At 37.9% G+C, this 12,477-nt stretch overlaps 1 protein-coding gene across 14 annotated transcripts in view; it reads left to right on the plus strand.

Moving 5' to 3' along the window:
* Positions 1 to 12,477, plus strand: part of DTNB (dystrobrevin beta) — a 241,584-nt gene that overhangs the window by 24,429 nt on the left and 204,678 nt on the right. For all 14 annotated transcript variants that reach the window (XM_061433109.1, XM_061433112.1, XM_061433114.1 and 11 more), the window contains one exon: positions 6,324 to 6,391. In XM_061433109.1, coding sequence (XP_061289093.1) covers positions 6,325 to 6,391 — 67 coding nt within the window. In that variant the 5' untranslated portion in view covers position 6,324. Of the gene's footprint in view, positions 1 to 6,323; positions 6,392 to 12,477 lie in introns of those variants that run through there.

Consider the following 12,477-nt stretch of genomic DNA (forward strand, 5'->3'; position numbering starts at 1 on the left):
CTGTTTGGATGAATCCTCACTTTTCTATCCAAAGCGGGGCCAGCCCCTTCCAATTCTGTTGATGTGAATGAGGCTGGACCCTGGTTATTAGCCTGGAAACAGGGAGGAAGGTAGGGACAGATTTTGAGGTGGGTCAGCATCTTTTGAGGCATGCATCTGAGATGAGGCCTTTGCGTGGGCTTTAGGCTAAGGAAACAGCCTCTGAAGCAAGAGCAGGAGAGCCACTTCTGCCCCAGAGTGTTCAGGAGAATCTTGGCTGGACTGTGAATTCAATCTTCTATAAGTTGCCTACCTTTATAATTTGAATTTGAGCCTGATTTTTAGCACAGTTTGCTCTCAAGTTGTGGGAGCTCAGGGTTCCTTAGAAAATGCTGCCATGGAGATCATCTGGCTGTCATAGCTTGCTCTGAGTTGGTTCTTGACTGATTTAAGTCTTGCTATTTTCTTTCTTCTGTGCATAAGTCCTTCTTAACAAAAGCTCAACCATTTAATTGTCTTTAAAATTCCTGGTGCTCCTGTCTCTCTCTCAAATGCGAAAGCTATTGCATAAGCCAGTCATCTTCTAAGTGTATCCCTTACTAGTTTCACCTCATCAAGAGTCTTAGTACTATCCACGCAGCAGCACACCAGGGGTTCTCCGCAAGCCACTTACTGCTAGCACTGGGATCCTTGTCATCTGCTTGGCGAGTGATCCACTTACAGACTTCATCTCAGAGGTCTGTTTTACAGGATCAAATCTGTCTTATTTTGGATTACCCTAGAACAGAATGCTCTGTAAGGACTCAAGTGCAATTTTTTTTAAAAATTATTTTTTAGATCCTAGAAAATACTGGTGAAAGAGTGGAGAAGTGAGACAGAGAAGAGAAAGTAGTTAATAAAGTATTTCATATCAGTTGCCATGGGTGAGCAAAGTTAATTCCAAAGGGGAGCTCAGGAAGTCAGTGGAACACATGGCCTCAGAGTTATTCCCTCTGATAGGTAAAGAAGCTGGATTATTTATATATTAACTTCCATCAGTGGGAGGACTGCTGTCCAAGGATGTTAATCCCCTGGTACTTCTGGACTGCACTGCAAGTGTCAAAGCCTTCAATGGCCAGAAAAAGCGTCAAATAAAGAAATGCAAATGCTGGCAACCGGAAGCTGATAAGTTATGCATCAGAGTAGTAGTATGGGTAATGGAATAAAGGCAGAATATCTGCAGGTCCATTGCACCTGCTAAGTTAACAACTAAGGTCAGTATTGGGGCTTCTGTTGAATAACAAGCTTTTCTTCCATGTTGGCTGGTTTTGAGAGTTTTTCTAAAAATATATTCTTCTGGATACAGGTCTTGTGTCAGACCTGTGATTTGTAGATATTTTTCTCCCAGGGTGTAGCTTTTGTTTTCTTATTGGTTTCTTTCATAGAACAGAAGTATTTAATTTGGTCATGTCCAGTTTATTATTATTATTTTCTTTTGTGCTTTGTGCTTTTAGAGTGATGTATCAAACTTGAATGCAGGTCAGGAAGCAACAGTTAGAACTGGACATGGAACCACAGACTGGTTCCAAATAGGAAAAGGAGTTCGCCAAGGCTGTATATTGTCACCCTGTTTATTTAACTTATATGCAGAGTACATCATGAGAAACGCTGGACTGGAAGAAACACAAACTGGAATCAAGATTGCCGGGAGAAATATCAATAACCTCAGATATGCAGATGACACCACCCTTATGGCAGAAAGTGAAGAGGAACTCAAAAGCCTCTTGATGAAAGTGAAAGTGGAGAGTGAAAAAGTTGGCTTCAAGCTCAACATTCAGAAAACGAAGATCATGGCATCTGCTCCCACCACTTCATGGGAAATAGGTGGGGAAACAGTGTCAGACTTTATTTTGGGGGGCTCCAAAACCACTACAGATGGTGACTGCAGCCATGAAATTAAAAGACGCTTACTCCTTGGAAGGAAAGTTATGACCAACCTAGATAGCATATTCAAAAGCAGAGACAGTACTTTGCCAACAAAGGTCCATCTAGTCAAGGCTATGGTTTTTCCTGTGTTCATGTATGGATGTGAGAGTTGGACTGTGAAGAAGGCTGAGCGCCGAAGAATTGATGCTTTTGAACTGTGGTGTTGGAGAAGACTCTTGAGAGTCCCTTGGACTGCAAGGAGATCTAACCAGTCCATTCTGAAGGAGATCAGCCCTGGGATTTCTTTGGAAGGAATGATGCTAAAGCTGAAACTCCAGTACTTTGGCCACCTCATGCGAAGAGTTGACTCATTGGAAAAGACTCTGATGCTGGGAGGGATTGAGGGCAGGAGGAGAAGGGGACGACAGAGGATGAGATGGCTGGATGACATGAGTGACTCGATGGACGTGAGTCTGAGTGAACTCTGGGAGTTGGTGATGGACAGGGAGGCCTGGCGTGCTGCAGTTCATGGGGTCGCAAAGAGTCGGACACGACTGAGCAACTGATCTGATCTGATCTGATCAGACCACGAAGATTTTCTCTCATGGTTTCTTCTTTTACACTTTTGCATTTATGTCTGTCTTCCATTTTGAATTTTTTATTTATGGTGTGAGGTATAGGTCATTTTTTTGACATAAGCATAACCAGTTTTTCTGACACCAAGACTGTCCTTTCTTCATTGAATTTCTTTTGTATCTTAAAAAAAAAATCAAGTGGCCATATTTGTGTGCCTCTGTATCCAGACTCTGTTCTATTTCGTTGATCTGTGTACTTGTCCCTTTGTCAATATCATGCTGTCTTGATTACTGTAGTTTTTTAGTAATTCTTAAAATTGAATAGTATGTGCCTCCAACGTTATTCTTCCTTTCCAAAATTTCTTATCTGGTCTGTAGCTTTAGGCTCTCCATATAAAATTTAGAACTGTCTATATTTACAAATAATTATGCTGGGGTTTTGATTAGACCATCTGATTAGATGATACATCTTTCTTCAAATTTTTGACTCCTGTAGTTTTCCAGGGTAGCTGCTTTTATTGATACTGCCACTGCTTGGCTGGAGTGGGAGAAAATGAAGAAAAAGAAGAGAGGAAAAAAGTGCTGGGAGAACTTGAGAATGGGAAGTCTCTCCCATTCTCTCTGGATGGGCTTTAGACTTCTTTCTTTTCTTTAAGCTGTAGCTAGAGGATTTTTCCCAGATTCCTCTGTGCTAGGTTCAGGGGTTTGTGCTTGTTGAGTTCAAGCCAGGGGTTCAAGAGGGAAAAAAGGATAAACTCACCAGCTGTTTGGTGGTATTTTGGATTCTGTTGTATTCTTTCCCAGTCCACCTGGTAATATTTACTTTCACAAACCTCAAATAACTCCAGCACACATTCCGTGCAGGTGTATAATTTGATGGGAGAGTAAGGGCTTCCCAGGTGGCTCAGTGGTTAAAAAAAAAAATCGCCTGCCAATGCTGGAGATACGGGTTTGATCGCTGGGTCGGGAAGATCCTCTGGAGAAGGAAATGGCAACCTGCTCCAGTATTGTTGCCTGGGACATTCCACGGACAGAGGAGCCTGGCAGGCTACAGTCCATTGGATTGCAAAGAGTCGGACATGACTGAGCACAAATGCACAAGGTCAGTTTGTGCTGACTACCTTAGTAATTTCTAAAACTTCCTGGGGGAAGATTATTAGTAAAAGTATACTGACACAGCATTTTGGAGGGCAATTTGGCATTTCTTTGGAAGGACTGATGCTAAAGCTGAAACTCCAATACTTTGGCCACCTCATGCGAAGAGTTGACTCATTGGAAAAGACTCTGATGCTGGGAGGGATTGGGGGCAGGAGGAGAAGGGGACGACAGAGGATGAGATGGCTGGATGGCATCACCTACTCGATGGACAAGAGTTTGGGTGACCTCCGGGAGTTGGTGATGGACAGGGAGGCCTGGCGTGCTGCAATTCATGGGGTCGCAAAGAGTCGGACACGACCGAGCGAACAAACTGACTGACTGATCAAAATTTTAAATGTGTACAGCAATGAAGAATGAATCTTAGAGTAATTAATAAGGCAGTTGCCAAGGATAAACTTCTAATAATGGAAGTGAAACTCAAACCCTTGTGGAATGTGGGATGATTGTTGTCATTTTGACATGGGAACATGCTAACTGAACTGAGCTAGTCATTTGTAGTAATGCAATATTAATTACTGTTGCTTTAGGTTGGGTTGGCATACTTTTTCTTAAAGGACCAGATAGTAAAGATTTTAGACTTTGCGTGCCAGATGCTTTTTGTGGAAAACACTCAACTCAGCCTTTGTAGTATGAGAGCATCCATGCTAGTCACTTCAATCGTGTCCGACTCTGTGTGATCCCATAGACGGTAGCCCACCAGGCTCCCCCATCCCTGGGATTCTCCAGGCAAGAACACTGGAGTGGGTTGCCATTTCCTTCTCCAGTGCAGGAAAGTGAAAAGTGAAAGTGAAGTCGCTCAGTCGTGTCCGACTCTTAGCGACCCCATGGACTACAGCCTACCGGGCTCCTCCGTCCATGGGATTTTCCAGGCAAGAGTACTGGAGTGCGATGCCATTGCCTTCTCCGGAGAGCATCCATAGACAATAGATAAATGAATAGATGTGGCTGTGTTCCAGTAAAACTTTATTTGCAAAAACAGGTGACAGGTCAGATCTGGTCCAGGGTAGTATAGTTTCTCTAGTTTAATTATCCCTGCTGTACATGACCTCTTGCTTCCGGTGCTACCGTATTCATACATGTAGATGCGGGCTCTAAAGTGGCATTGGCAGTACAACATGTTTTTATTAATTTTTTCAAGATTAATCTGGAAATAAAGACAAAATTAGAAAATTGTCCTGAAGAATTTAGGGATCTCCAGGAATTCTTAGATTCTACTTTAAGAAAAATTAAAGAACAAAGTAGAAGAAATTTAATAAGTTATATATTTTATAAAGGATATTATGATTCTGTATTTTAATTTGTGTTTAGCATTTAAACTTTGTAATACACAGTGAGAGACCAAGTTTTTGGATAGGAGGGAGGAGGTTTTTGAATACCCTTTTTCTTTATAATTACAGGTTACTGGTCCCAACTCTTGCTTTTTCTCTAGGACTTAGATTTCATTAGATTTTTTTTTGCTGTTTCTGGTTGCTTTTTCTTCGGCTTACTTTGCTTCTGTTTAAAACTGTTTCCTCTTGGGGGCAAATTGTTAGGTAACCATCACTTACTATTTGGTAACATTACAGTGATTTAGGAAAGGGATAGTTTTAATGATCAAAATATTAATTGCAGAATGTTAAGGAATATATTTACATTTTAAATTTTCTTTAGGCTATAACTAAACTTTCAGTAGGCACTTGCTTTAATGGATATGTAATTTGTGTAGTCATCATTTAATTTATGATTCTAACACATTTGAGAATGTTATGTAAATAACTCCATGATCTACAGTAGTTTAATGCGCTTATGGAATTATTTAGCATATGCTATTTGTAGATACTTTTTACTTCATAGAGTAAGGCAGAGTTTAGCTGAAATTGTCACAAATTTTACATCAGTAAGGTCCAGGCAGTGGGCTGTTGTGTTCTAGCCTTTTAAGCATAGAGATTTGAAATGTATTTAGAAACAACAGTTGTGAAAGAAGTTTAATGAAAGGGTTGCAATTTTGCTCTATTGCTTCTGCATTCTGTGTCTTTGAGCAAGTTAGTGTTCTTTTCTAGACATCTGTTTTCTAATCTATAAAATGGGATAATAATAATGCCAACACTCAGAATTGTTGGGAGAATTAAATGAGATAATGCATGGAAAGAGTTTTATTTTTAAACAAAGTGACTGGCATATTGTAAGTCATGTGATTAAAAACTTATGTTTAGGAGTTCTTTGAATTTGTGCATGAATTCCTCTTTCAGTACTTTTTAATATAAAAATAAAAGATTTTATTTATATCTTTTATGTATAAGCTAATTATCTTAATGTTTTTATTATTATAGCCTTTCATTATAATTATTATCTAAATTATTTTTAATAACATGTTTATCTATGTAAAACAGTAGGAATATGGGGAAATTGTCTTGACTAATCCAGGACTCTGTAGAGAAAATAAAGTTAAAAATAAGACATGGCCCCATATTGTCAGCACAGGAAGCAAGTGTATGAGCTCATTTAAGTATTGACTTTATAATATTTAGAAGCTGTCAAATAAGGGGACAGTAGTTTGTCTTTTTCTGCCTCGGGCTTCCACTTTACTTTTATTGGTATCCTTTTAATGTGTGCATAGACGGCTTGGTTTCCTGTACCTCTCCACAACAGACTGATAAGCACTTGATGGAATTGTCAAATTACACATTTGTTTACACATTTGTTTACTGTATCCTTCTTTGTCTCTAGGATGATTGAGGAAAGTGGGAACAAGCGGAAGACCATGGCAGAGAAGAGGCAGCTGTTCATAGAAATGCGTGAGTCTTCTGGAATCCTTGTTTGTATTAATATGTGGGAATGTCTTTTTTCCCCCTGATCAAATCACAGCTTTAATCAGAAGTTTTATGTTACAAATTTTAGAAGGAGAGGAATGGGAGTTAAAGAATCATGCAGTTGGAGGACACCAAGCCAGAGCATTACTTTAATTGAATTAACTTGAGTTGCTTTCTTAAGCAAGGTCATAAATAATGACAAATATGTTAACTAGAATATCTGTGCATTTAAAGCATGCCAGTCAATTTAGACCTCTTGTAATAACTCCATTGTTACCATGAGCTTGCAGGTGATGATAAATAATATGTTACGTAAATTACCTTACTGTAGATAAAGACTCTAATGTAGAGAGAACTAACTGTTAGAACAACACTTAGAGCTGTAGGAAGAAGTAAAAGTAGGAATGTGTACTTTGGTATGTAACTTTACTATATACCCTTTAAAATCTTCTGTTAAAACATTCTTACATATTGTTATTTATTCTTATATATTCCTATATTCTTCAGCAAAGAGGTCACCTTTTCATTGAATTTTATTTACTGAGAATCTGTTATATTCCAGGCACCATTATAGGTGCTAGGGTTGTGTTAGTCGTGTCCCAGTTGTGTCTGACTCTTTGTGACCCCATGGACCATAGCCCACCAGGCTTCTCTGTCCATGGAATTCTCTAGGCAACATTACTGGAGTGGGTTGCCATTCCTTTCTTCAGGGGATCTTCCCCACCCAGGGATCGAACCAGCATCTCCTGCATTGCAGACAGACTCTTTACCATCTGAGCCATATAGGGGAGAACAAAACACAGTCCCTGACTTCACTCATACTGTTTTCATTTTAAAGGGAAACTGACAAAAATGGAAACCAAATAAATAATAATTCTTGATATTAAGAATTATCTGGCATGCACTCTCATGGGCATGTGAGAGAGCATGATCGGGGAAATATTTAAAGTAAAAATTGGGTATTCTTCAAAGAATTGGGTTGATTGCTTAGTGAACGTTATCACTGACATAAACTTCATATAAATTACCATTCTGTGTAACAAACTCAAGAATATGGATGGTCTGGGAGATGTTTGGTGGGTGTGGCTGCAAGAGTCACCTCTATTTCTCCACAGAAAGAATTGCATTGGTGGTGATGGTATCTGCTATGGGAAGCCCCACTCTTATTTCTAACTTCACCCCAAATCTCCAGCATAATTACCTTCTAAGGATGCAGAAACCACTGTTTGCCACCCTGATGACTTGGCCCTGTCATCCAGGTGTTGAGTTGACTTTAGTATGTCGATTTTGAATCTCATGATCTTTCTCTCTGCTCTTTCATTACTCTTAATGTTAGTTTATAGACTTCTACTGACGTATCTGTCAACACTCACACCAGAGTAGACCGTTAATTACAACTGATGGGCCTACATTGGCATATTATAACAACCCAAAGCCTATGGTTTACATTCTGGTTCATTCTTGGTGGTGTACATTCTACAGAACTGTATAATTTTTAAAGAAAGGCCTTTTGACTCTTACTTTTGCAATACTTTTACCTCTTTTTCATTATCTACTGACTATACAGATACTATAGTTAAGAGTTGGGAGGATAGCAGACATTCTTGTCTCGTTTTTGACTTGAATGGGAGTGGATGTAATATTTCACTATTAAAATGATATTTGTTATAGGTTTTGTACCTTTTATCAGGTTAAGGAACTACCTTTCTGCTCTAATTTACCAAGTGTTATTACTGTTATTTTCTTTAAATCATGAATGAGTATTGAATTTTATCATTTGTCTCTGCTTCTCTTGAGAGGAATGTATTTCTCCTTTTTAAAAAATTGAGATATAGTGACATATATTTTTCCTTTACTCTGTTAACATACATAATTCTGGAGCCAACAGTCTTTTTCTTAAATAGTCAAAGAGTAAATATTCTAGGATTTGCAGGCGATATGATTTCTTTGTCATAGCTACCTTTATTATTGTGCCACTCAGTGGTATTCTTAAGCCTTTCTGTTTTTGGACAATAGCTTTAAATTTCCTATTTTAAACAGTGATGAAATTAGTTTGTTAATTCTTTGGGTGTTATTTTTTTTTTTGACAGCACTGCATGTCATGTGGGATTTTAGTTCCCTGATCAGAGATTGAACCTGTGCCCCCTGCTTTGGGAGCATGAAGTCTCTTTACTTAATATTTTATCTTTTAGACTTGAACCCCATGAAAGTAAGAATCACATGTATTTATCATGATAGCCCCATCAACTCAATAAATATTTATTAAAGGAGAAATTATGTAGAAATTTGATAGTTTATAATTTTTATATGATATAAAATTCTAAGAAAAATGATAAGTGATAGTTTCTCAACTCTGGTACCAAAATAAAAGCTTCCTAGTTGAGTCTACAATATACTTGATGCCAGGCCTTCATATTCAGAGATTCTGATTTTATTTTTCCTTTTCCAGAATTTTGTCACTTTTATTGTTTTTTTCCAAGAAACTTTTGGCTTTATTGGTCCTCTCCCTGAATCCTTGTTTTCTACCTCATTATTTCATGTTATTACATGGTTTATTATTTTCTTCTCTCTACTTTAAGCAGTTCTATATTTTTATAGGTAGAGGTTTATTTTCAGACTTTTTTTTCTTTCTTATGTAAGCACTGAATACTTTTTCTTGACTTTCTATTTTTGTAGGTATGTCTTCTGATATATACTATTATTATTATTATTATATTTCTGTGTTTTCTCATTTCTCTTATGAATTATTTAGAAGTATCCTTTTAAACTAGTAAGTGGATGTTTTTAATTATAAGAATATTTAGCTTGATTTATGGGTCAGGGAATGAGGAACACTCTAGAATCTTTGTGTTTCTTGATATTTTATGTTATTTGTTTTTCTGAATATTCCCTGAATGCTTGAAAATAATATTATCTCAATCAAGCTTGTTATATTTTATTAAAGTCTTTTTTCCTTACTCATTTGACTGCTTGATCTTAATTACTGGAGGTGTTGAAAATCTCTGCATTGATCATGGATTTAAAGTTTTCCCCCTGTAGTACTGTCAGTGTTTTGAAGCTTTTGTTCTTAGATGCATATATATTAAAATGTTCTGTCTACCTAGAAAATTGAATCTTTTATTATTAAATAGGTACATTTTTTCTAGTAATGTTCTTTGCTTTGAGGTCTGATTTGTTGTATATTAATATAGCTATACCAGCTTTCTTTTGGTTAGCATGCCTAGTACAGTATATTTATTTTTATTCTTTAAATTTTTTTGTTATGAATGCTGTTATGAATACTGATATGTTTCATTTTTCTTCCATTATATTTTGTGCTTCAATTTTGTTATTTCTCTGTTATGTTTTGTTTTTTCCCTCTTTCCTTGGCTTTTCTTAGATGAATTGAGCTTCCTTCCTTCCCATTCTACTTTTTTCCTCTACTTAATTGTGGGTTGTATGTTCTTTTTCTGTTCTTTTTGTGGTTACTCCAGAAATTTTAACATCAATTGAAATGAAGTCCAAATCCTATCAATATTTATAACTTTGTTCAAAGTAGTATAAGAATATTAGAATGCTTTAGAGTACCTCCTTTATGAAATAGACGCTACTTTTTGTGTTTTTTGAAGCCCACAAATTAAACTTTATTTTTATTCTGTATAATCCACTTTTGTTTTATGCAGCCTATTTGGTTACCACTTTCCTTGCTTGCCATTATTTAAAAAAAAAAATTAAATCTTGGTGGAATCAGCCATGTGTCTCTACCATTTCCCTTTGTGGGATTTTAAAACTTTTTCCCCTAGTTCACCAACTGTGAGAGTCACCCTTCAGTGATCTTGATTTTATTTGTACCTTCGTGTCTTCTGGGACCTCTGGCTTCATCTTCGGTCCCTAGGGTTTCTAATTGGACTGCCAAGAAAAAAATGAGGAAGTCATTCATGTTCATATTTGTTACTTATTCAGACTATTTTTTTAAAATATTTTTTTCTTAATCAGAAGTATTTGTAAAAGTTTTTGGACAGCTCTGAAATGTTACTATACATTTATTAGATTTATAATCTCTCCTCTTCTTTCTCCTTCCATGCTTCTTGTCTCCCCAGTTAGATTCCTTTCTCAGCAAAGTAAATTTATTTCCTCATGCCTCTCATTGGTCTACTGAGCACCTCCACCACATCTTATGGCTTCCTGGAACACCTTTGGAATGCTTGGCCCTATTTGAAGAGGGCTAAAAGCATCAACATGTTTACACAGGAAGAGGAGTTGACTGCTCCACTACTTTTATTATCTCCCTCCATCAGCCTTTCTTTGCTAGTGTCTACAGTTGTATAACCTTTTGACTTGACTTTATATTTTTCGGAAAAGAACAGATCAGAGTCTTTTATACCAGGCATTCCAGAACTTCCTAATTTTCAGTAGTTTATTCATTCAGTAAGTATTTAGTTGTTGTTTAGTTGCTCAGTTGTATCTGACTCTTTGTGACCCCATGGACTGCAGCATGCCAGGCTTCCCTGTCCTTCACCATCTCCTGGAGACTACTCAAACTCGTGTCCATCGAGTTGGTGATGCCATCCAACCATCTCATCCTCTGGTGTCCCCTTCTCCTCCTGCCTTCAATGTTTCCCAGAATCAGGGTCTTTTCCAGTGAGTTGGCGTTTTGCATCGGGTGCCCAGAGTACTGGAGCTTCAGCATCAGTCTTTCCAATGAATGTTAAGGATTGATTTCCTTTAGGATGGACTGGTTTGATCTCCTGACCAGCAGTCACGTGCCTTACTTTGGGGCATATCGTAATGAATAATACAATGGTAACATGGTCTCTGCCTTCTTGGATCTTGTTTTCCTGGAAAAGGGAACCAAGAATGATGGGGCAGTAGGAGCCATGTTGAGGGAAGCCAGTGGTGTCCAGGAAGAAATCTGGGAGGAAGCGATGTCCTTCCTGAGTCAGCCCCATATGTGGTGAAGGAAGGGCTGGGACATTATCGCCTATGGAGGCTCAGAGGTGAGAGGCCCTGGCTTGTTTGGGTAATTACATGTAGTCCAGACTAATTGGAGTTGAGTGTGAGATAAAATTTGAGAGGTGCACGAGGCAGACCTTTAAATTGAGTTAGATAATCCTGTGTTGCTCTAAACTAACATTTTATTTGTTAGGAATGAAGATTCCAGCTTCCTCCTGTGGGGATTTTGATGTAGGCTTCTGATACAGACAAATACAATAAAACCCTTCCATTTGACTCTTTGCTTTCCTTGGGATTTGATTATACTCCAGAACATCCATATCCATTTCTCATTAATAAGTAGAGCCATAATGTGCAAAGAAGGGTTAATTCCTTTCTGTCCTTTCCCTATCTTTCTCCTCTGCCTCTTGGGTATCCAGTGTCGCATTGGTTTCCTGTCTGTCCAGGACTTTCACTGGGCTTTATAATTGGGGCCAGAATTCTGCCTGGATATTTAGTTAAGACTCTCTGTACCATTTCTTGATGAACTTGAAACATTGTCTGATATCAGTATAATATTAAAATGACATTTTATTGTATTTCTTATAATGAAATATTCTTGAAATGAATAATAATGAAGAGTAATTCTTTCTAAGATTATGACATCTGGTCCCACCACTTCATGGCAAATAGATGGGGAAACAGTGGAAACAGTGACAGATTTTATTTTTTGGGGTTCCAAAATCACTGCAGACAGATGGTGACTGCAGCCATGAAATTAAAAGATGCTTGCTCCTTGGAAGAAAAGCTATGACTAACCTAAACAGCATATTAAAAATCAGAGACATTACTTTGTCAACAAAGGTCCATCTAGTCAAAGCTATGGTTTTCCAGTAGTTATGTATGGATATGTATATGAAAGTTGGACTATAAAGAAAGCTGAGCACTGAAGAATTGATGCTTTTGAACTGTGGTGTTGGAGAAGACTCTTGAGAGTCCCTTGGACAGCAGGGAGATCCAACCAGTCTATCCTAAAGGAAATCAGTCCTGAATATTCATTGGAAGGACTGATGCTAAAGCTGAAACTCCAGTACTTTGGCCATCTGATGCGAAGAACTAACTCATTGGAAAAGACCTGATGCTGGGAAGGATTGAGGGCG

Source organism: Bos javanicus, chromosome 11 (genome assembly GCF_032452875.1).
Source record: "Bos javanicus breed banteng chromosome 11, ARS-OSU_banteng_1.0, whole genome shotgun sequence".
Taxonomy (NCBI): Eukaryota; Metazoa; Chordata; class Mammalia; order Artiodactyla; family Bovidae; genus Bos; species Bos javanicus.